Source organism: Schistocerca nitens, chromosome 3 (assembly GCF_023898315.1).
Source record: "Schistocerca nitens isolate TAMUIC-IGC-003100 chromosome 3, iqSchNite1.1, whole genome shotgun sequence".
NCBI classification, from domain to species: Eukaryota; Metazoa; Arthropoda; class Insecta; order Orthoptera; family Acrididae; genus Schistocerca; species Schistocerca nitens.
Window position 1 is genome coordinate 727712280 of NC_064616.1, and position 24890 is coordinate 727737169.

Genomic DNA, 24890 nt, shown 5'->3' on the forward strand with positions numbered 1-24890 from the left:
ACACACTATAGGAAGGTGATTGTGCAGAAGGCATTAACTTTGATGGATGTTGGGAAAGACCCAACCTCCTTTAAAGTGTCAATTTTAGATGCTTTGCATTATATTGCGAAGGCATGGACAGAAGTTACAGTGGCCACCATCTCCAACTGCTTACGCAAATCGGGATTCATCGAAGCCAATGGTACAAATGGATCTGATGTACCAGATGTGAGTGTTAGTGACAGCGGTGAAAAACTGCTTGCTTCATCATGGGAAAAGCTGCAGCTTCAGCATCCGGTTCACGATTTCCTACACATTAAAGATGACGACATCACTGCGGAAAGTATTTCTGTTGATGACGTCAGCGACTTTCACACACAAGAAAATGCAGAAAGTGACAGTGATAGTGATAATGATGAGGAGAATGAAGTTCCCTCATTTGCAGTTGTTAATGCAGCACAGTGGAAACAATTAAAAAATATATTTCAGCTGCAAATGTTAATGACAAAGTTCTCCAATGTGTTTATGAACTCGAAAACCACATTGAAAAAATTCATCAAACAAAATTAGAACAACCCACAATTTTGGACTTTTTGCCAAAATGTAGTAACTACTGTACTCATTTGTTAACGTCGTGTTAATAGACCAGCCAAATTAAAAGTCAGTATAATAAATATAAATGGCATATAAATATTTTGTAAATGTGTGCTTGAAATGCTTAAGTGTAGTATTGTTTGCTTCCCTATAATTTTGGCTGTGGATACAGACCGATCTCTATCGTAACCCCAATGTCTACGTTGATTTGAAAGTGTCAGTTTGGCTGGGAGCTGACTAAGTCAGTGAGTGTGAAATAAAGGCTGCAGTGACAGATTGATCTGTAGTGTAGTGCCATATTTAACGTACTTTACGATATTTCACGCACCTATATATACAAAATCAAAAACAGCAAGATAAATGACCGGTACTGTATACACCTGCTGACATCACTTTCGCAGGAAAGTTACACTAAAAATGATGCAGTTTAGAGAGGTCTTTAATGCAGTATACACTTGACATGCACTTTTCATAGGCATCAAGTATAAATACTAAAACTACCAACTGCATCACTTTAGCTTTGCAAACACGTAAATCAACATGGCAGTCGCGTGGTTTGCATTAGTTTCAATGCGATTTGTTGTGCTACACTGTCGGTGAATGTCATATCACCTGCTAAACATAGCACTAAATTCAGATAACCTTTAATAAAAATAAACATTCCCTGATGAGTAGTTTTTGCCTATTATCTACATGTATCATATAAAACTAAGAAAATGGAAAGGGGGCCCCATACACAACCAGTAAAACTTAAAAAAGTAATATCCCACATTTCACATTTTCTCGCAGTTTACGCCATTTTTTTTCCAGGTCCCTTGAAAAATGTAAAAGCGTGGTTTTACTGTATGTGAAGTTCCTGATAAATTAATGGTGAGTGGGAGAGATGTTGTATCACAATAATGGGGCTTCTCTTTCCTCAGCTGAGCTATACAAACGCAGTTTTTAACCATTGATAATTTATATGGAATAATGTTCACATAATTAATGCACTCTGAAATATTGAGTATTTTAAAATCTGTGATTTATAAAAGTTAATAAAATCAATCTTCAATGTTGGGTTAAAAACACAGAATTCCCTGAGATTTTATGATAGTCCTGAAATTCCCTGAGATTCCCTTGATTTTTCCAGGTAAAATTTAATTCTATAAGCTTTCCTAGTTTTCCAGAAGAATCCTCACCCTGCACATAAAGATGATAACAGCAAAGTTCATTGGACTGGAACAGTATGTGGCTCGTTTTCTGAATACTCCCCCACCCTATTACCTCTCAATTGGCCTGCAAAAATCACCTAACTTGAACCCCACAGAAAATCTGCGGGGCACGTTGGAACAGTGAGTAAAATGCTGACGTCAGCATTGCCCCAATTTGGTTGAATTGTGTGATCCAATCCTCAGAGAGCATCTTACCCTGGACTCACTTCCTAACTGCAACCAGGTGGTTATCATGTCCAGGGGTGGAACAACATGGTATTACATGATGCTTGTAATGATTTATCTAGGGATGACTAATGTTTTGTTCGGTGTGGTTATATCAATTTTAACATCATAAAGATTTCATACTTGACACACCTGTCATTTGATATGGTCATAAATTATAGGTGCCACAGATGATTTGATTTGATTTTTTATTGGTCCAGTTTTATCATACGCCACACATTGTACAATTGATGTTGGACAGGTCAAAGATAAGTTACAATAATACATAGTATTAGCAAAATAGTAGGCAAATTAAAAGTAGGTACCTATTACAATTAATTTTGTTACGTATTCAGAAATTCTCTGACAGAATAGAAACAGTGCTTTATTGGAAATGCTTTCAGTTTAGCTTTAAATATAGGTAGTAGTATTACACAAATGTTAATTATGCTCCTCTGATAGGTGGTTGTTCTGCAATATTTTTGATGTATATTTGATTTCCCTCTGGTACTACAGTTTTGTACATTTTTTTTCTGTAGCAATTTGCCTGTTTTCAGGAGCTAGTCCCTAGTGAACAAGGTAGTTCCATAAATGAATAAACTTGGAACATTTAGAACACCAAGCTCAGTAAAATGGGATTTACAGGACTCCATTTTTTAAGGCCACAAATTATTCTTTGAGCTCTTTTTTGCATTCTAAAAACCTTTACATTGTGAGTTGAGTATCCCCAGAAAACGATCCCATATCGGACTAGTGAGTGGAACTGTGCATAGCATGCCCGCAGTACTGTTGTTCTGCTTGTTGTAGCCTTTCAAATTCTTAGGCCATAGCACACAGATGATAGTTCTCTAGACAAGTTACTTATGTGTGTGTCCCACTTTAAGTTTTGCTGAACCCATAGACCCAAAAGTTTTGTGACACATTTTCTAGGGGATCATTTTTTAATTGTGCTTGAATAGACATTTGATTAGTTGGAGGAATTAAATGAAAATTGATACGCACAGTTTCTTCAGTATATATATATATATATATATATATATATATATATATATATTTTTTTTTTTTTTTTTTTTTTTTGAACCACCGACTGGATCCAGTGAACAATATACTGGTATAATCGGCAAACAGGATAGTTTTTGTGTGACTCATATATTCAACTAAGTCGTCCACATAAAGCAAGAAGAGTAATGGACCTAAGATTGAGCCCTGTGGTACACCACATTTTATAGGTAATCTGCTAGAAAGAAAGGAGTTGTTTTATTCATTTTGTTGAATTCATACTGAAGTGATACTTTCTGCCAGCGGCTTTTTTAGGTATGAACACAACCAGCTATGAGCTACACCTCTCACTCCTTGTCTTTTTAATTTTTCGAGCATAATGTTATGGTCCAGGATGTCAAAGGCTTTTCATAGATCTAGAAAAATACCTGCAGCTAATTTATGTTGATCAAGGGATTTTAAAATGCAGTCTAAGAATTCGAAAATTGCTGTCTGTGTAGACTTAGACTTTCTAAAACCATGTTGTTGTACTGTAAGAAACTTAAAAGCCTGTCATAGAAGAGTTTTTCTAGAATTTTTGAGAAGGAACTTAACTGTGACACTGGTCAGTAGTTTGATATTTTTTCAGAAGAACCATTTTTCAGCAGTGGTGAAACTTTTGCTATTTTAAAAATATCTGGAAACACACCAGTTTTTAAAGAGAGGTTGAAAATTTTTGCCAAGAGGTTTGCTATGTGGTGAGAACATGCTTTTAATATGAACTCAGGTACTCCATCAAGACCACTTGACATTTTATTGCTTAATGATTTAATTTTACTTATAATTTCATTGGGGTTTGTTTCATAAACATACATAGAAGCAGTCGAGATCACTGACTTGCTGGAGAAACTTGGGACTGATCCTTGACAGTGTACTTGAATGAGGTCTTCAGCTAGTGAAGTGAAGTTGAATTTTTTCACAACTGAATTTGGGTCTGTGACTTTTGAGCCTTCTAGTGTTAATGATACATTCTTTTTCTTTGGCACTGAACTACAAGTTTCTTTCTTTATAACTCTCCACGTGGATCTCATTTTGTTAGATGAGTTTCTTATCAAATTGTCATTCCACATAATTTTTGCCTCTTTGACTACTCTACCATAGATTCTTTTGTAGGCTTTTGAATAATCTGAGAATTCTTGGGTTACTCTATATTTCTTGCAACAGTACTGCAGGAATCTGTTTCTCTCACTGGAAATTTTTATGCCTTTAGTTACCCATTGCTTATTATTGTTAGGTTTTACAGTTTTTACTACTTTTGGAAATTCTACATTAAAATAGTGAAGAAAGATGCTCTGAAAACTCATGTACATGCTATCAACCTTGTTCTGAGTGGCAATGCTTTCCCAGTTTTCCTTTGCCAGTAAGAGATTAAAAATTCTAATGTTATCTTCAGAAAAGGTTCTTTTTTCAACTACTTTTTTGGAACTGCTACTACTTGTTGGCACTTCTATACACAGCAGCTGTGCCTCATGATCACTATAGCCATGCTCAGTACTTTGCTTGTGAATCTGTAATTTGTTTCTGAGATGAATATTTGGTCAATAATGGAATTTGTGCATTCTGTTAATCTTGTTGGGCAGTGTATTGTGGGGATCATACTGAATGTGTTGGTCATATTTTTCAAAGCATCTCTGGTGCTGCTGTCTTTTGAAAAATCAATATTGAAATCCCCACAAAGCACTATCTTCATATTTAGTGTACTGATCCTGTTAGGCAGAACATCTAGTTTATTCATGAAGACTGGCAGGTTTCCACTTGGTGCTCTATATATGTTAATAACTATGAAATTAAGCTCTGGCAGTTTAGTAATGGAAAGTTCAAAGTCTTTTCAATTGAGTCAATATAACTTTTACTGACATCACAGAACTTTATTTGTTCTTTCACAAAGATAGCAGAGCCAACATGTTTGGAAAACTCTCGGCTAAAATGACTTGCTAATCTATATCCTGAGATTGAGATTAATTTTACTTTGTCATTTCGTAGCCAATGTTCAGTAATGCCAATTATGTCTACATTCAGTGCATACTGGAGTAGTGCTTCCAACATGGAAATTTTATTTGTGAGTGACTGAATGTTATGGTGTAGTATAGCAAAATCTGGGTATTTGGTAACTTTAGTTGAAACTGTTTCTGATTCTTTATCTAATGGCATTTCTAATACAGCACTTACCCTAAATTTTTTTTGATATCTTTCTTGTGTGTGGCTTTTGTTTGCTGGTGGCAATCTGCAGGTGAGTTAACTTCTGGAGCTTGTATAAGTTTTGCTTCATCCACATCAGTCCTCTTCGGTTTAAACCATTTCATAATTTTCGTTTGGCTGACGACTTGATTGTTTCTCACCTAATCAGTCTAAACCACTTAGTAATTTGCGTTTGGCCGATGGCACAGCTTGTAACTCATCTACAGCATTTCTTAATCTCCGTTTGTTTGCCACTTATACTTTTTTCTTCACTCTTCTTCGAAATGCGAGTACATATTTTTTCGGCTAGTAATTTCTTTCCCGGCATATTTAAATGAAGTCCATGGACTGTATGGAACCTTTGCTCCAATCTGTTTATATCTACAGTATCGACATTCTTAAAGTTAGTGCATATTTCAGTGATACACTCGTTTGCAACATTAATTTCACGGTTCACACATGACCAAAGTGGTAAATCATGACGATGTGGGATGTTCCCAATGAGTACATTTTTGTGGGTTAAATTATTTAAACATTTCCTCATTTCTGTAATAACCTTGTATGTCTCGTTTCTATTGACGTTGTTTAATCCTTCTATTAACACGGCAAAATCATCTTTATTCAAACTAGCTATGTCAGTTGATGCTGTTAGGTCCGTTATTTCACTCAATGGAGCCCCTGGCTTTATGAAACCAGATGCCTTGAAACTACATGTTCTCATCAACATTGCAGAAATTTCACGGCTGTGACTATCACCTAACACACAGATTGTTTTGTGTTTCACACCTTTTGTAACCGGAGGATTTAAGGTTCTTCTTCTCACCTGACTAGTGTTTGTTTGCCGCACGTATTCTAAATGTTCTTCAGTTTGCAGTTTCCCTGGAGATACATTTTTTAAAGTAGTTTCCTTTGTTGCATTGAAGACTGTGGTAGTGTATGTGTGCGCACTTATTTTTGGAGTTTTTAGAATATCTCCTGATGCAATATTTTCACTGTGACCTACTTACAATGAGGAATGTTTTGCCTACTTTGTTTTCCAACTTTTCAACCCTTTCCAATGTGTTCAATGAATTCACGGCAGAAAGCACTTCAAAAGATTTGTTTTGCACTAAATTTTCACTGTCTTTCAGATCTTTTACCTTCTGAGTAAAACTTCCTTGAGTCATTACCTTCCATTTTCCCGAGACCAAGTCTTCTTTCTTCATTAGCGTCACATTTTTCAGATTGTAGTTTACTTATTTCCACTTTTTGATTGTCGATTGGTAGACTGGATATCCATTCATTCAGCATTAGTATTTCATTCTTACAACTTGCACACGTTTTTCTTTTACTACCGAAATTTATATTTTTTCATGGAGACACATGATACACTTTCAAGTTGGCTGCAATCTTGACTGGAAAGTGTGAAAGTGCTTGTGAAGAATTCTGAACATTGAGCAAGTGAAATTTTATGTCTAAAAAAGTGAGCTGCAATGAGCAGTGTAATTTAACTTTTTGCAACCTATGAGGATTTACTCTGTTTGCAAGACAGGACTGGTATATAAGCTTTATACACCAGAATACTGGCATGGTAATCAAATGTTTTTACATGTAATTCAGGATGTAAAGAAAGATGTCTTTACAAGAAGATATCGGATTCGCCACTTAAATGTCAATGAAGCACCTGTAGCACGTGAGCCTTAGGCATGGGTGCTGATGTATAAAACACCTACAATTCCCTTGGTATGTAATCTACGACTCATATCCCCGAAGCAACCCCAAGCAAACATTACATTCAGTTATTCATAGGTGACAGTAACTAACACATACACTCATAATACATACTACTATCCTCTCTAAAAGTTAATAATATTTGTAAAAAAAACTGAATCATTTGTTACAAACCTACAAGATGGTCCCCTCATGCATGTATCGAGCAGTATTTTGTGAAGAATGGCATATGGATTTTTTATCTGCCAACTGCTGCTGTTTCAGTCTGAAATTATATGGTATTCCTTTCTCATCCCTCCCTCCACCTACACGTTCTCTTATAGTAATACCAGAATTCAGTATATATCAACAAAAATAATCCCATTTTGAAAATATACTGTAACTGGATGGATAAAAAAAAATCTACTCACTAAGTGGTGGTAGGAGAAGTTTCAGAGCCAGGCGCTTAATCTATTGGCAGAAGGATTGAAGGCTGAAGGAAAGGACTGGTGAGGTTTAGGAAATGGGGAGAATTCGGGGAAAGTCAACCAGTATCCTTGGTCAGGGGAGACCTACTAGGCGGGATGAGAAGAAAAGACTAACTGCTAACACAGAGTCTTTTGTTCTCATCTTGTCTGGTAAGTCTCCCCTGACCTGGGGTTCTGGGCGACTTCTCCAAACCCTCCCCATTTCCTAAACCTCACCAGTCCTTTTCCTTGACCCCTCTGTCCTCACCTTCAACCCTTCTGGTAGCGGAAGGAGCCTCTGGCTCCGAAAGCTTGCACATTTAAATACCTTTATATGTGTGTTCTCCCGCTGCTGCTGCTGCTTGGTGAAGTGCATTTTTTATCTACATAATTAAAGAATTTAATATACACAAGGACAGAGTGACAGTCAGTTTGAAATGGACGTGGTAAATTTTTGGATCCTATAATTTTTAATGGGACCACATGGATCCTCACATGAAGTAATATAAGGAAAAATAAATCAAGACTGCTGGACAGGGATCTGAATCTCACCCTTCCCAAGTAAGGGTCTAGTATCTCAACAGCTGTAACATTTCACTTATAAAAAAGTAATATGACAATGAAGGACGACACTACCTCGTCAAAGTGAAACAACACTGCCAGAGAACATAGTACTTCATTCCATGGTAACACAGAATTCAGTCATTATCTAAAAATAAAGTTTAATATAATAACCTAAGACTACTGAATAAATTTTTAACTCACTGTCCCAAACCTACTTAGCACAACACTGAAACACACTTCTTGATTCTCTTTGTGTATATGAAAAGATCAAGTGCACAGAAATCATATACTACTGACCAATTTGTTTATTGATTTCCTGGACTCCCCATGGCTGTTCTGCAATAATTTGTATGAGCTTGAGGCCTGCCAACTGCACGTCAGGAAATGGCTGGTAACAGTATGCAATTATTAAATCCAATGGAGTTGCATGTATCCTGGAAAACCAGTGATTTGTCACATGCAGCAATTCTTCTGTCTGCTCTTCAGGCTATGTTGAGAAGAAGACAAACACACATTAATCTTCAATTCTATAATATCTTGATTCCAATATTTATAAAGTATGACATGAATCAGTATATGTAAATATAGTGGAAACCCACTTTTACACTGAAACACTGCATCTGATACATATTTTTTCATGATAAGCAGAATGTATTTCGAGAATTTATTCTCACTTTCAAGTGCAAATATTTACTTAAGTATATTATGTGATTGTTCTGTGTTGTTTTCTGCCTCTCTTGCACTGTAGTGGTCTTTTTTGAGGTTATAATATATACCATTCCCCTCCATTATGCAGAAAACCACACACACACACACACACACACACACACACACACACAAACCATAACTCACACTGCTTGTTTGTGAAACATCACAAAAAATACTTACGTAAATATTTGCACTTAAGGATGAAAAAACAGGTGCAGTACTTCAAATTTCTCCCATCGGCTACCACACCAAGTAGAGTGGCAGCAAGAGACAAAGCATGGATCGTTCAAGAGTGTTACCAATTCAGATCTGCTGCGTAGAGCACCCTGGTGTCAAGAAACTTCATCGCATAATGTTTGTAAACACTACTTTAAGACCAGTACCTTGCCAGCATCTTTTATGTCAATTATTTGTTTCTTCTCCATGGACATTGTTTCATAAAGTGTAAATTGCAGGAAAATCACATACATGTTAGCGCAAAAATGGGTGCCAATTAAAATCGTTAACACAGGAAATTTGATGTAAGCAATAAAAAGTGTTGTAAATGGTAAGAAAACTTAATGCCACAAACATAAGAGTGGGGATATACTGTACTTTATGACTTGTAAGTATTTACGAATTCAAATAGCAAACATGTTGAGCTGGAATTCCGTTAGTATGTTAAAAGAACATAAAAACATCCCCACCAAGTCCAGTAAACATGGATCTGGAAATGCACACTTTCTGATATCTGAATACTTGTTCATTTGAGGGCCTGAAAGATGCTTGGTTGTAGATAGAGGACCTAGGGTCTTTATGTAAGGACTTTACAAAAGAGGACCATGTAGTGATAGTGGGTGGGATGGGAAACAGTTTGGACAGAGTTGGGACTTATGACACAGATGGTGACCTGGACAAGATAGCTTCCCTGACTCATGACACCAACATACACTTTGTTGAGCTGTTCTGGTGTCATAATCGACCACACCTCGATGGAGGTGTATCAATGTGGGGTTAGGGATGGCTCTGAGGACAGACAGCTTTGCTCACGTTTCTCTGGTGCCCGTCGAGACTATTAACAGATGGCGTTTCATTAGGTATGGCCTACACCTAAACAGGACTGGGAAGGGAAGATTGTTACAGCTGACTCATGAAAGTATAGGGTGTGGATCTCGGGCCACACATGGTCAAATACCTGTTGTCATAGGTAGGAAAAGTAGGTATTTTTTACAATAAATCCAATCAACAGGTTCCCCTGCCTAAAGAGTATCTCCAGCACTTCAAAAAATACTGAAACAATCACTCACAAGACAAATTTTAACACCTCAAATATCACATATACCAGATGTCACGAAGAAAAACAAGTCATTGGAAAGAGTAACATGGGGCATATCACAGACTTAACAATCCTCCATCAAAACATATAGTCAATAAAAAATAAAATACAACTATTAGAAGTTGAGCTCCAATCGTTGCACTGCACAGTAGTTTGTATTACTGAGCACTGGTGTAGAGACACAGAAATCCAACATGTAGCATAATCAGTGTATGAAAAGGCAAACTCTTACTGCAGAACTACTTCAAGGGGTGGAGGATCATGCATTTATATCAGAAAAGGAACACAGTTCAAATCAAGACATGACCTCAGTACAGTAAGTGAAGACAAACACTTTGAAATATCAGTTATTGAATTAACAGGGCTTGATATCACCAAGAAATTAATCATTTTGTGTGTGTATAGATCTCCCAGTGGTATTGTGGACACTTTTTTCAATAAATTAACAGAAGTTCTAGATAAAGTCTCAAGTACAAAGGTCAACATAATTCTGTGTGGGGACATTAACATCAATACTAATATAAATGAATCCAGCAGCACCTTCGCAAACATCCTTCAAAGTTTTGGCATGTCCCTACTGGTCAATAGTACAACAAGGGTAACTACAACAACTGCATCAGTAATTGACCATGTGGCCACAAATATGGACAGGGAAAAATTTGATGTAGCTGTAAAAGATCTTGGACTATCAGACCATCTCTGTCAAATGACAACAGTAAAATCAGGCATCGAATCATTCCCTAAACTACAAGCCTACAAACGACATCTATCAGAAATCAAAATAAAAGATTTTTCAAAAGAGCTAGAAAAACAAAGCTGGGATGAAGTGTATAAGGAAACCAACCTGAATATGAAATTCTCTAAATTTTCCACATTGTTTAAATTGAACTTTGAAAAGGCATTTCCAAAAGTATGCATGTCTGTATCAACATCTCACAAAAACAGATGGTTAACAACAGGTGTTAAGAGGTCCTCCCAAACTCTTAAACACCTCAGTTTCATGAAAAAGATTTGCAATGATCCAGAATTCTTAAATTTCTATCATAGATACAAAAAGATCTATAGGAAGGTGCTGATTGCTGCAAAAAAGTCATTTAATGACAAAATAATATATAATGCAGAGAATAAAAGCAAAGCAGTCTGGGATGTTACAGAATGAAGTCAATAAAACTGTTCAAAAACTAAAAAATATAAAGTCTGTAGGCTAAGATGAAGTACCAATGTGTGTATTGAAACAATGCATAGGGATTATACAAGGCCCCTTAACAAATATAATAAATGAATCCTTCACATCAGGGACATTTCCAGAGCAGTTAAAACAGGCAAGAGTTGCACCTTTGCTTAAGAAAGGTAATGCATGAAGACACAGAAAATTATCGGCCCATTTCCCTGCTGTCAGCATTCTCAAAAATAATATAAGCAATTATGAAAGACAGATTAATGAATTACCTGAATAAATACAATCTTTCAAGCGAATTACACTTTGGTTTCCGAAGTGGCAAAAATACAGCGTCAGCCATAGTAGAATACCCAAAAGTTGTACTTGATACTCTTGATAAAGATGAGTGTGCCACAGGCATATTTTTGGATCTTTCTAAGCCGTTTGATACAGTCGACCACAAGATTCTATTAAATAAATTAGAAGCATTAGGAATAAGAGGGGTAGCTAATGACTGGTTTTGATCATACCTAACAGATAGGGTACAAAGAGTAGCGATAACACATACTTCAAAGAGATCTAAACATTTAGTAAAACACTTATCAGAATCAAAATACATTAATATAGGGGTTCCACAAGGTAGCATATTAGGACCTATACTGTTCCTGATATACATCAATGACTTCCGAGTAGTGTTACTCATGGTGAAAAAATTCTCTTCACTGATGACAGCAATATTATAGTCACTGAGAAAATAAGAGAACTACTTGCTGAGAAAGCAAATGTAATTCTCAAGGAAGTTTATGATTGGTCAATAAGCAATAAAGTGACATTGAACATAAAGAAAACTAATGCCATGAATTTCAGTTTGAAGAGGAAAAATGACAATGTTAAATTAAATGTAGATGGCGCCTCTATAGACTGTGTAACAAATGCAAAATTTCTAGGAATTAATATTGATTCTCAGTTGAAGTGGTACGAACACACAAAGGTACTTGCAAACAGAATGTCATCAGCATGTTATGCCCTTAGACTCCTCTCATCAGTGTGTAACATGCAGTGTCTTTTAGTTACATATTATTCATATTTACACTCAATTCTTAGCTACGGCATTCTTTTTTGGGGAACAAACGATAAAAATATGAGCACAATTTTCAAACGCCAGAAAAGAGCCATACTAGTTGAGCTCATTGTAAAGATCTGTTCAAAACACTGGGGATTTTAACTGCTCCATGTGAATACATTTACCAGTCAGTTGTACACAACAAAAATAACATTGGTAATTACTGCACAAACAGCTCTGTCCATGACCATGCAACAAGAGAGAGAGAGAGAGAGAGAGAGAGAGAGAGAGAGAGAGTCAACTTACATTTACCAAGAAAAAAATAAACATAAAACTCAAAACAGCATGTTCTACCAAGGAATAAAACTGTACAATAAATTACCAAAAGAAATTGAAAAAATACACTTACTTAAAAAGGTTGCTAAAAAGTATCTGTTATGCAATACATTTTATACATTGAAGGATTACTTAGATAAAACAGAGTAGGGGTTAGATTAAAAATGTTATACAAATAAACAATAATAATAACAATAATAATAATAATGATTATAAAACATCCAATATTCCACATAACACCTTCACTTTATGTTTTTTCCCCCCCTTCTTATTTCCCTTTCTAGAAATACTTACCCCCCCAAGCTATGCATAACACAATACTAACACCTCTTCCTCTTTCTGAGCTCAACATCTCACTCATTATGGAGGGATGCTGACTCAATTTTTCAGGATAGCAAATGGGAAGTTGCGGTACACCAAAATGACCCAGAGATCACCAGTGTGTGTGTGTGTGTGTGTGTGTGTGTGTGTGTGTGTGTGTAGCGAGCGAAGTGTTATGAAACAATGTGTGAATAGCGTGTGCAGTGACTGATAGTGGGAAATGAGTGAACAGTGTGGCATTACATTATTTAAAAAGTTATTTGTAAAAAAACTATTTTATACCAGGAGTAAATCTAATGATTGTCTCTAACTAGAAGTCTGTAAATATATGTGTATATGAATTAGCTTATTTTAAATTGATCTAAACTTGTAAATACTTTGACATGTTCTATATTCTTGTAAAAAGAGATCTATGGATGAATAAAGCTGGTGCTGCTGCTGATGCTGCTGCTGCTAGTCATTGCACTGTTACTCTATCAACAGAGCCAACAAAGCACTTTGATGTTTTTCTGCTTCACAGTGCTCTAGATACATATTAGTCTGAGTATTAGGTTGTCAGCAGTCATTTGTGGGGTTTGAGTTGTGCTGTAGTCAACTCAGGTACGCACTGTGGTGCCTTACCTACTTGCAAAAATGACTTCACTTTTGTGTTGACTGTAATTGTCCTGTTTGTATGTATAAATGTTCAATACATCTTATTTTATTTTTTCTGTAACTTGTTCTTAACGGAAAGCTACACCTTCACAAATGATATTGTGGATATGATTTTGTTTTATGAATTAGGATACAGAATTAGTATGCAAGTCCATATCCTCAACACTGAGAAATATACCCTCATCACAGAGTACCATCTGGTAAGTGTCTTAGAAAACAGATTCTATAGCACCATGAAAGGTAAACATTGGAAGATTTAACTCAGTCCATGCACCCGAGTTGGAGGAGCATGTGCTACATGTGGTAAACAAAAGTCCTGAAACCACTGTAAAACAATTAGCTGCAGTGAAGAGTGTGCATGGGCAGCACTTCACGAACAATTACTATATCCATACTGTGTTCAGTGAATCCAGGCTATACAATAACAAGGCTGCAGTGGCTAATTGCAGTTATTTCAACAGCTCTTGCAAAAATGTGGTGCACATCCAATGCTTAAATCTAAGATTTTATTTACTAATGAGGCGAGGTTTGTAAAAAGAGGATGTTATGGATCTTCATAATCAGCATACGTGGACTGATTTAAAACCCAATGCAATTGCATAATGAGTGAGCACATATTCTTGGCAACAGGTTAATAGAACTGTAAATGCTACTAAGGAAATCAAAATAATGTGGACTCACTTCCTCATTAACACGTTGTCTACCTTGCTGGCGGATATGCCATGGCAATAAAAACTAGAGACGTGGTTCATGCACAGTGTCACACCAACAGATTTTTCCAGCAGTGGGCACATCTGACACTGACATCTCAGGACCACATTGCTGATTAGACTCAATACCCTAGTATTTTGGTTATGTAAACACTTGAAGGAAATGGTCTGTGTTGCTCCAGTCAATATGTAAATAACTGACATGATTGCCTTGATGTCTTCTTTGCTATTTGACTCATGATAAAATTGATGCTGGCACAAAATTTCTATAAATAAGGCAGCAGTTTAGATATTTAAAGCACATTCATTATGCATTTATTTTCACAGCCACATAAATGTATATCAGGTATCAGTTCACATTGTTCGTTACTTTTCACAAAATTATGTCAGAACATACACAGTCAGAGAAGGGGGAGAGAAAAGTCACAATACCAAGAAGAGTTGTGTGACACAAACAGTAGTTGGCAGGCATGATTCTACATTTGAAAGACAATGTCTATTCAAATTTCGCACCAGTCGCATAAGAGTGGTGCTAGCAGTGCAACTACGATGATGCAAATCAGGTTTCCTTTAACACATGCTGTATAAGTCATGAGCGTTTGTTAGTTACCTTTGAGATTGGATGTGGTGAGTTGATGTTAGTCAAGAATGCCTTTAAGGTGACAAAGATGCCATTAACATCTCACTGAATTTGAATGAGGTCGTGTAATAGGGCTGTGAGAAGCTGGATGTTCCTTCTGCAATACTGCAGAAAGATTTGGCAGGAATGTAGTCACTGTACATGATTGCTAGCAGCAGTGGTCATGAGAATTTATGGCCGCAACAAGACCAGGCTCTGGATGGACACTTGGCACTATGGGGAGGGAAGATCATTGTGTTCGGCGTAAGGCTCTGGCATGTCGTACTGTATCTGCAGCAGCCATATGATCAGCAGTTGGCACCACAGTAACAAAAACTTTTACCAACTGGTTACTTCAAGGACAGCTCCGAGACAGGTGACCTGTAGCTTGCATTCTCCTGGTCCCAAACCACTGCTGTTTGCAATTTCAGTGGTGGCAGGTGAGAGCTCATTGGAGGGCTGAGCAGATGTCTCTTGTTTTCTGATGAAAGCTGGTTGTGCCTAGGTGCCAATGACGGCCGTGCTTTGATTATAAGGAGGCCGTATGAGGGCCTGCAAAACATGTCTGCGTGCTAGACACACTGGAACTACACTTTGAGTTATTGTCTGGGGTGCAATTTTGTATGACAGTGGGAGCGCTCTCATGGTTATCCCACACACCCTGACAGCAAATTTGTACACCAATCTGACGATTTCACCTGTTGTGCTGCCATTCGTGAATAGCATTCCAGGGGGTCTTTTCCAACAGGACAATGCTTGCCCACATACCTCTGTTGTAACCCAGTGTACTTTACAGATAGATCTTGAGATCTGTCTCAAATCAAGCACATATGGGACATCAGATGACAACTCCAGAGTCATCCATAAACAGCATTAAAAATCAACCAAGTGCAACAGGCATGGAACTCCATCCCACAAACTGACACCAGCACCTGTACAACACAATGCATGCACATCTGCATGATTGCAATCAACATTCCACTGATTACACAGGTTATTTATGTACTAGCATTTCACATTTGCAATGGTTTATGTCGTGCTTACATTAACATGTGATCATGTTAATCACTTAAATATGTTACCCAGACGAATGTATTGCTGAAATTTCTTTACACAACACTGATTAATTTTTGGTGTCGTGATTTTTTTTGTCAGTGTATTAAACAGTCTAACCTATTTACACAAGTGATAACTAACACTGGTTTTTCATATCTATACTGCACAAGTGGCACAGACTGACTGCAACTGGCTGAGACTAGCAATGAATGAATGACTTCCACAATGCTTATTTAAAGGCTTATGTAGAGAACTTTCTACAAGTCAGTTACAAAACATTAAAATACAGCTTAATTAAAATTCTGATAACAACATAAAAGGCAGGAATTATAGGCAACACTTCTACAGATTCAGAAATTTTTTATGTAACTATTGGCTAGTTATTCAAATGTTTCTGATATTCTTGGGTTACAATTTTTTAGCCCTTCCCAACCCAGGTTTCTAATAAAGCCTGCAAAGATTTTTCAAGAAGTAAAACTTACAGAAATACCGGGAGGTTATAATTGAAGTGCAGCTATTCATGGAGGTCCAGTGTGGGCTCTAATTATTGTATGGCAGCGAAACTTGGTAGATATTCTAATGCATTAATGCATACTGATTTACACTGGAAAAAAAATTAATTCAAATTTTGGCACCAACTTCCCAGGCACCTAAAATTCCCAGATTGCTTCATGAAGTTTAGCCCAATTTATTGTGTCATATGCAGATTTGAAATCAATGAAATGAAGCTGCACACCAACATTAAATTTGTTGTAAATTTTTGCCTTATTGTAAACTCTGTACCAAATTTATTGTTGCTCTTTGGACCATGGAAGAAAATTATCCAGCTTCCCATATCAAGCACTCTGTGTCATATTTCCTGTAGGGCAACTATGCATGCTTGGTTTTATCGAGCTGTTCTAGCAGTGATCTCTGCGGCCCCGCCCTGTATAGCGATCTTACATTCTAGGTTCAAATAAACATATCATTTTTCTTTTTAATTTGCCTCTCCCTTTAATGGTGGTGTGTCTTCTATTAATTCAGCACATATATGTACATCATCATCATCATCATCATCATCATCATCATCATCATCATCTTTGTCATCATTAACAACAAGAACAATGGTCAATTCAAAGAGTGCGTGATTCCTTATATCAAAGAGCTCAATTAATTCAGCATATACATGTACATCATCATCATCATCATCATCATCATCATCTTTGTCATCATTAACAACAAAAACAATCACCAATTCAAAGAGTGCATGATTCCTTATATCAAAGAGAGGACATATATGTACATCATCATCATCATCATCATCATCTTTGTCATCATTAACAACAAAAACATTGGTCAATTCAAAGAGTGCATGATTCCTTATATCAAAGAGAGGAGGAGGAGGGGGGGGGGGAGGAGGAGGAGGGGGAGGAGGTGATTAGTGTTTAATGTTCATAAACAACCAGGTCATTAGAGGCTGAGCACAAGCTCAGATTAGGGAAGGAAAGTGTCCATGTCCTTTCAAAGGAACCATCCCAAACTTTGGCTGACGCGATTTAGCGAAATCACTGAAAACCTAAACGAGGATGGCCGGATGGGGATTTGAACCATCGTCCTCACTGAATGCGAGTCCAGTGTGCTAACCAATGTGCCATCTTGCTCGGTGGTGATGACGACGACGACGATGATGATGATGATGATGATGATGATGATGATTATGACAACAATACAAGGGAGAGCATGAAACCTGATGCCAGCCCATAGCCTACTCCTCTCAAATAACACAAACCGGGCCACCCAGCTTACTGTCCGCGATCTGATGGATGGCTCACCATCAACGATGTCACATGTCCCGACTTCACAAGACACTGAGGAAAGGTTTGGAATTTAATGCAGCACATTGGCACAAAGCCTGATTATCAAGAAGTGCATGCCACCACTCCTTTGCCATAAAGGTAAAGGGGAAGCAGCTAACAGCACATGGTGTATCCAGGTAGTTGCACATATGGAAATGCTCTATGTTGCTCAACTTTGGTGATCTGACAACAACTCGTATATTCAATATGGCAAGGCCTTTGGCTAAGAACAAGAGTCATGAATGGATATCACATTGATGCATAGAATGCATTTCCAAACTCATGTTTGTTGCACTTTTTTCTTGTTTCCATGAATGCTAACACACTTCACAGCATTTGAGTCTTTAACATCCTGTGTACAAGTAGACAAGAGACAGATCAAAATTTATTATGCTCACATTTGACAATGTAGATGTTACTTAGAATTATACAGCATGAAAAATTTAATAGCTACATAAAATAGGGTTTAATTATCAGTATTTTAAGATAGTTGATTACAGCAATGAAAAAATCCATTCCACAAATAAACATATTAAATCAATGGTTAGTCCTATAGGATATAATTCCTAATTAGCTGACTAAAGGTGTCCTGGGGGAAACGGAGGTACATAGAAAAAGATGATTGGTTGTTAAGTTTTTGGACAAAGTTGTTCTTTAGAACTAAAATACATAAAGCTTTATCTGTCTCTCTTTAGACTGCAGCACTAGGCTCTGGCTCTGGAGAATGATTTTGCTAAAATTTTTCAGAAGAATTCATTCTTTTCTACATCCCTATATATGGCTAAGCACACACCTTCCATGTGATTAATGGTACTCCATTCTGAATTATGAAAGATATTCACAAATTGTGAATATGATTATACAATAGCTATATGATCTACTAGAAACATATGAAAATTGGTTCAGGGTGTATAAACAGACAAGGAAAAAAAATTCCCGCATTTTTCCTGGATTTCCCGGTTAAAAATAGTTTCTCCCGGGTGAAAACACACTTTTTCCATGTTAAATGGCATGAATGGTTATGTTTTTATACATGTGCATATAATTTACCGGCACTTTACAAAACAAAACTCAGGGAAAAAACATGTTTTGGAAATATCTTTGATGGGCAGCAACATGTACACTGCATATTTTTGTATTACGAAAGTATAAATTTGAATTCCACCAAACACCGCATGTTATTTTCCAAACCACTGAAATCGAGATTGTGATGTGCTTTTGTAAGCCAGTCATAGCTCATGTCACGTGATCTCGCCAGCCGATGACAGCGGATATTCAGACCATAGGGCACGTGATCTACTCAGCCAATAGTAACATCACTGTTAAGTAGAGCGAATACACAAACTGGAAAATTTAATGTTTTAAATTAATATACATAGTGATGGTACTAGAAAAGCAAAGCTTTCACATATTGCAAGAGAAGCTAAGCTTTCATATATAATGTTGATCATTTTTGCGCATTTTACACTTTAGGGTGTATCACAGAAATGTGCCAATAAAATTTTTTGCCCAGTTCATTGACTTGTCCTCGAAGTTTTCCACAAATAAATTAGTTACCAGAGAGGAGAGAGAGCTTCCCGTAGTACCACATCAATTTGCTCATAATAACGACATAGATATCAATCTTCTGGGCTCGAAATTCCTCTAAATGGCTCGTCACCAAAGAGCTGATTTAAAAGGAGAGTCAAACGCTCTGCGATTTAAGAAATTCATCGCACATTCTCACACATAGTCGAACTTGGTAAAAGGAAATTTACTTTTAAAGTAACGCTTTTCAAACTACCATTCGCAGTATTTCCCGCAGCATGTTAGAAACAGGTTCGTTTCAGTAATTGCCAGAGAGCGCCAGATAACAGGCACCACCACGCTTGCACAGCTACGATGATGCAGGAAGCCTATATGTTTGTATGAGTAAAACATTAAAAGATCTTACATTATGTCATAAAAGAAACGAGACATCAGAGGATACTCCAAGAGCATTAGAATTTCATGAACCATACTAAAATGTGCACATTTAAATTGCATACTTAAAGTGCACATTTGTATGTCCAGATTCCCAATGGAGTACGCCTCGACCTGATATTAAGCTTTTCAGTGTGGTTTTTGGGATGTAAATTTTCTTGGAGTAACAGTACTGTATTGCCTCATGTTTGGTTCTTTATTATGGCATAATGCCATATGTGCCAGAAGACGAAAACGTGCACGTGAAATGCAGCGAGCAGTTGAAAGTAGCCAACAGTGTGGAAACAAACCTGTTGTTTCAAATAAATTAACCGCTTCAGCAGAAAACATTAATAAAACACAAATTTCTTTAGCAAACCGACAAAAATAACTTCATTGTTCTGCAAGGCTATTAACGCTTGACTGTGAGAATGGTGGAAACAAAATAAAATTTGAAAACTGAAATTAATAATATATTTTAGCCTTCCGTAATTATGTGAATGTATTTTAATTCACTTGATAGCTCCTGGCCACAGAAATCTGTTTTGTTTTCATTTGATGAGAGAGCAGTAAACGAAGAGGAAACAGCAAAATCACTAAATGTAAACACAGGTCACGTGGAGATTACACACTTCCTCACTATAATTCAGACTGCTCTGTGCATCAGCTCTGGATCTACGATATTTCCGCACCTGGCCAACACTAAATAGTGGCATCCCCCTGCCCTCCTCCATTGAGCGTTTGAGACAGGATGTTTAAAAAAAGATCGAATTTTCAAAAATATGTTCATTTTGTAGCACAGGTCTTTCTGAAGAGTCTGATACGTAAAACATATGTGCTTGAGGAAATGTAAGACATGTTATTTGATCGAAAGTGTGCCAAAGTGCAGTTCCACGCCTCTTCACACAGCATTCTTCTATCGCACGTCACTGTATTTCACTCTGTGGAACTGAAATGCGTATATTTTGTAATGGATGCCATCAAACTATATTCAAGGACAGTGGAAACTAAAATGTCCTGTGGTGCCTCTCCTGCTCCCAGTCGGCCGGTTTGACATTCTGCACCTCTTAAAAAACCTCGCAATTAATACTCGACGGGATTATTTGTAATCAGGAGAACAAGAGCTCAGAAAAATTGCGTTATTTATTGACTATTAGGCAATACCTTTCTCTTTTGCTTGACACAATACTAAATATAGGATAGATAAAACCAGAAAGACAAAAGACAAGCAAGACAGTACACCTTTCTTCAATCCTTAGCTCCTAGAATTTTTTCTCTCTAATCTTGCTACAGTTTTACATGGCATGCTTTCCTTTCTGTGAAAGAATCTATTACCGCCATAAAGTTCGTCAAATGTTTTGTTACATGAAAAATCGAGAAGTCGTTGTCTAATACCGCAAAAGCTGTTAATACTGCTAGATAAAACAAAACAGGCCTTTCTAATACTGCAGCAGTTATAACATACATAAAATAAACCAGGCTGTTTTGGCACAAATGGTCATTTTTATAACATGACAGAATATATATAATTCATGAATTACCAATATCAAATGCCTAGTAGGCCTACTACAAGCAAAAAACTTTGTTAGTGTCACATTTCATTCATACCCTCCAGTTTCACAAACATGAGATCAAAACGTAGTAGTATGAAATTTTTATATAAATTTGGAATTTTCATATTCTTCCATAATTTGTGCAATGTCCCTGTTTCATCTCCTTCCTAATTCTAATTACGTGTATACAGTACAAGTGCAGAAGTAGAATCATAAGCAGATTTACCAAAGTCCTTATTAGCAAGTTCAAACATATGGTAGGTGCGATATGCAATAACGTCTCTATCATTAAAAGTTTCAGTCCAGGAACACTAGACACTCTGCTACCACCTCTCACAATGGCGACAGTGAACCATCCATTTCGATGTGAGAATGTATCGTTTATATCAAGGCTAAAATTGAGAGAACATCCAAGAAATACACAAGGACCATCGACGAGAGCATGGGCTGCAACACTTTTCACTGGAATACGGTTTTTCTTGTCCCCAGATGTTGTAGTTAGTTCGATGTTTTCTACGTTTTTGTAGACAGTTGTGCGACGACGACATCAATATCTCCTCTATGGCATGTTGGCGGCGTTCAATGCAGTTGCCTGTGCAGCAGGAGAATTCGTCGCCGTTCTAAACAGTCAGTTTATAAAACGATCGAGAACATCGAGTTCGCCACAACATCTGGAGACAAGAAGAACCACATACCAGTTAAGAGTGTTGCTGCTACTGCACTTGTCGACGGACCTTGCGTTTTCTGTGGTTGTAGACTTAATTTTAGTACTGACATTAATGATACTTTTGATCATGGTAATGGTTGGCTCACTGTAGCCATTGTACGTGGAGGTACAGGAGTACCTACTGTTCCTGGACTTGAAAGTTTTGTTGATAGAGACATTATTGCCTATCGTACCTACCATATGGCAGAACTTGCAAATAAAGACTTTGGTAAATCTGTTTATATTTTGCCTTCTGCATTGTCTTTATATACACGTAATAAGAGAAAAATATCTGTAAATGAGTCTGTATTCATTTGGGTTAAAGGTAAAGGAGTATGTGAATATGTACAGTTTGTTGGTGACTGCACTGTATATTTTCATAAATAAAGATCTGTAGCGTCAGCCATTAACCGGACATGGGTACACCATGGACCGGGGGGCTCAAGGATGCACCAGTTTTGTTCTATTAATAGACTTATCGCTTGACCTTGCTGACCTCCTGCAGCTGCGTCTGGCTTATGCAATCGTGGCGGCGCGCCAGCTGCACACCTAGAACACCCAGTGTGCACGTCCAGGATTACACTCCCGCTGGCCACTGTGAAAACGATAAGTCCACGCACAGTATATAAGCGAGCGCGCTACGCTCATTCTGTGTCTCGCTGCTGCACAGGCAACTGCATTGAACACCGCCAACATGCCATACAGGAGATATCGACATCGTCGTCGCACAACTGTCTACAAAAACACAGAAAACATCAAACTAACTACAACATCTGGGGACAAGAAAAACCATATTCCAGTGCAGAGTGTTGCAGCCCACGCTCTCGTCGATGGTCCTTGTGTATTTCTTGGATGTTCTCTTAATTTTAGCCTTGATATAAACGATACATTCTCACATGGAAAGGGATGGTTCACTGTCGCCATTGTGAGAGGTGGTAGCAGAGTGTCTAGTGTTTCTGGACTTGAAAGTTTTAATGATTGAGACGTTACTGCACATCGTACCTACCATATGTTTGAACTTGCTAATAAGGACTTTGGTAAATCTGCTTATGATTCTACTTCTCCACTTGCATTGTATACACTTAACAAGAGAAAATGCCATACAGGAGATATCGACGTCGTTGTCGCACAACTGTCTACAAAAACATAGAAAACATCGAACTAACAACAACATCTGGGGACAAGAAAAACCGTATTCCAGTGAAGAGTGTTGCAGCCCATGCTCTCGTCAATGGTCCTTGTGTATTTCTTGGATGTTCTCTTAATTTTAGCCTTGATATAAACGATACATTCTCACATCGAAATGGATGGTTCACTGTCGCCATTGTAAGAGGTGGTAGCGGAGTGTCTAGTGTTTCTGGACTTGAAAGTTTTAATGATAGAGACGTTATTGCATATTGTATCTACCATACGTTTGAACTTGCTAATAAGGACTTGGTAAATCTGCTTATGATTCTACTTCTCCACTTGTATTGTATACACGTAACAAGAGAAAACTGAATCCTAATGAATCTGTATTTATTTGGATTAAAGGAAAAGGTGTATGTGAATATGTAAAATTTGTTGGTGATTGTACTGTATATTTTCATAAATAAAGATCTGTAGCGTCAGCCACTAACCGGACAAGGGTACATCCTGAACCGGGGGCTCAAGGATGCAACAGTTTGAAAGAATTTACAAAGCATAGTTCACCCATACTGGGCCTCCAGCTGCCAGACCGCCCGCTTATCGTCTAGACAGTGGTTACGTAACCGTCTGGCTCGGCTATTCCTGCCATTGTCAAAACTTTTTTGCCGGGTAACTTCACTAACCCTGCCAGAATCACCGGTTTAGTTATCGCGTGATTATTCTCCAGTTAGAAGTTTTTACATGTTTGTACAACGCGTCTTCCACGCTAATTCCAGAATAGAACTTAAGTGACTGCTAACCGGAGACTGTGCAACTGGCCCTTACTAGTGTAACGATCTGACCAAAAATTTTCTGTCAAAATTTCATTTTCTTGGATACACTGAGGAGGTAATACGTAATCTTTCTAACTTGTTATTCCTGTTAGTCGTTTATTTTCACTCTGGTAGTCTGAATCTACGGATTTCGCTAGTAATAATAACAATGCTGGTCATTCGCAAACCCAATCAACCACATAACCAGACAGTAATCAGCATTTACCCGTACGGCTTTACTCCGCTCAGCTCGTATAGCCCCATCTCTTTTTGCCTGCAGGGAAGTTTATTTCTAGATACGACAAGGATTCCCCTGACATAGACATCACGTACACTATGCACACATTCAAACTCAACTTACGATTCATTCAGAAGTCAGCTTAGAATATGTTCAAAAACCAACAGGGATGCGTTTCAAAATCATCTGAGTAATCGATAGACCAACGTGCGCTGGATGCTAGACACTTTGTGAAACAAGGTTTTTTTCCCTCAAGAATATGAATTGCCCCCATAGATACAGGTCTGACGTGCATGCGTGAATCTGGCAGGTTGGGGGCGAGAGTAAATATTTGCCTGGTTGCATCTAGCTGCTTGCTCTGACTGCTTACACAGCCAACAACCACATTTCTGTATCCAAAAGCGGGAGAAGGTACTACTCATCTGCGACTCAACTGCACATGTGCATTGCTCGTACCTGCTAAAACGAATCTAAATGTAAAACAGTTGTGACGTCAAGCGCATTGGAAGCAATTTGTTGTTATGAAGCACTGCAAAGTCTCCCTAAAGCCCTTCACACATTTTGCTGTTGGCAGACGCTTGTATCAACACTGTGTTTTGTTGTTGTATAAGGCGCATTTCCTTTGCAATTTAAGTTTTATTTTCTTTTTTTTCTCTAGTTCACGTTTTATTGCTGCAGTATTTTTCTGTAAGAGCAGGATACAGTAATATCCTTTGTTAGAGTATCGGTTCTTACCAGTCAAAATTACAAAAAATTAACTGAAAACTAAAACAACGAAAAATTCAAACCCAGATTTCCCACTTGTTGCAAGC

At 37.5% G+C, this 24890-nt stretch overlaps 1 protein-coding gene across 1 annotated transcript in view; it reads right to left on the minus strand.

Annotated features, from left to right (window-relative positions):
- The window catches only part of LOC126248703 (26S proteasome non-ATPase regulatory subunit 5-like), a 178637-nt gene that overhangs the window by 15297 nt on the left and 138450 nt on the right, over positions 1–24890 (minus strand). The window contains exon 7 of the mRNA XM_049949989.1: positions 8222–8411. Within this exon, the coding sequence (XP_049805946.1) occupies positions 8222–8411 (190 nt within the window). The remainder of the gene's footprint in view (positions 1–8221; positions 8412–24890) is intronic.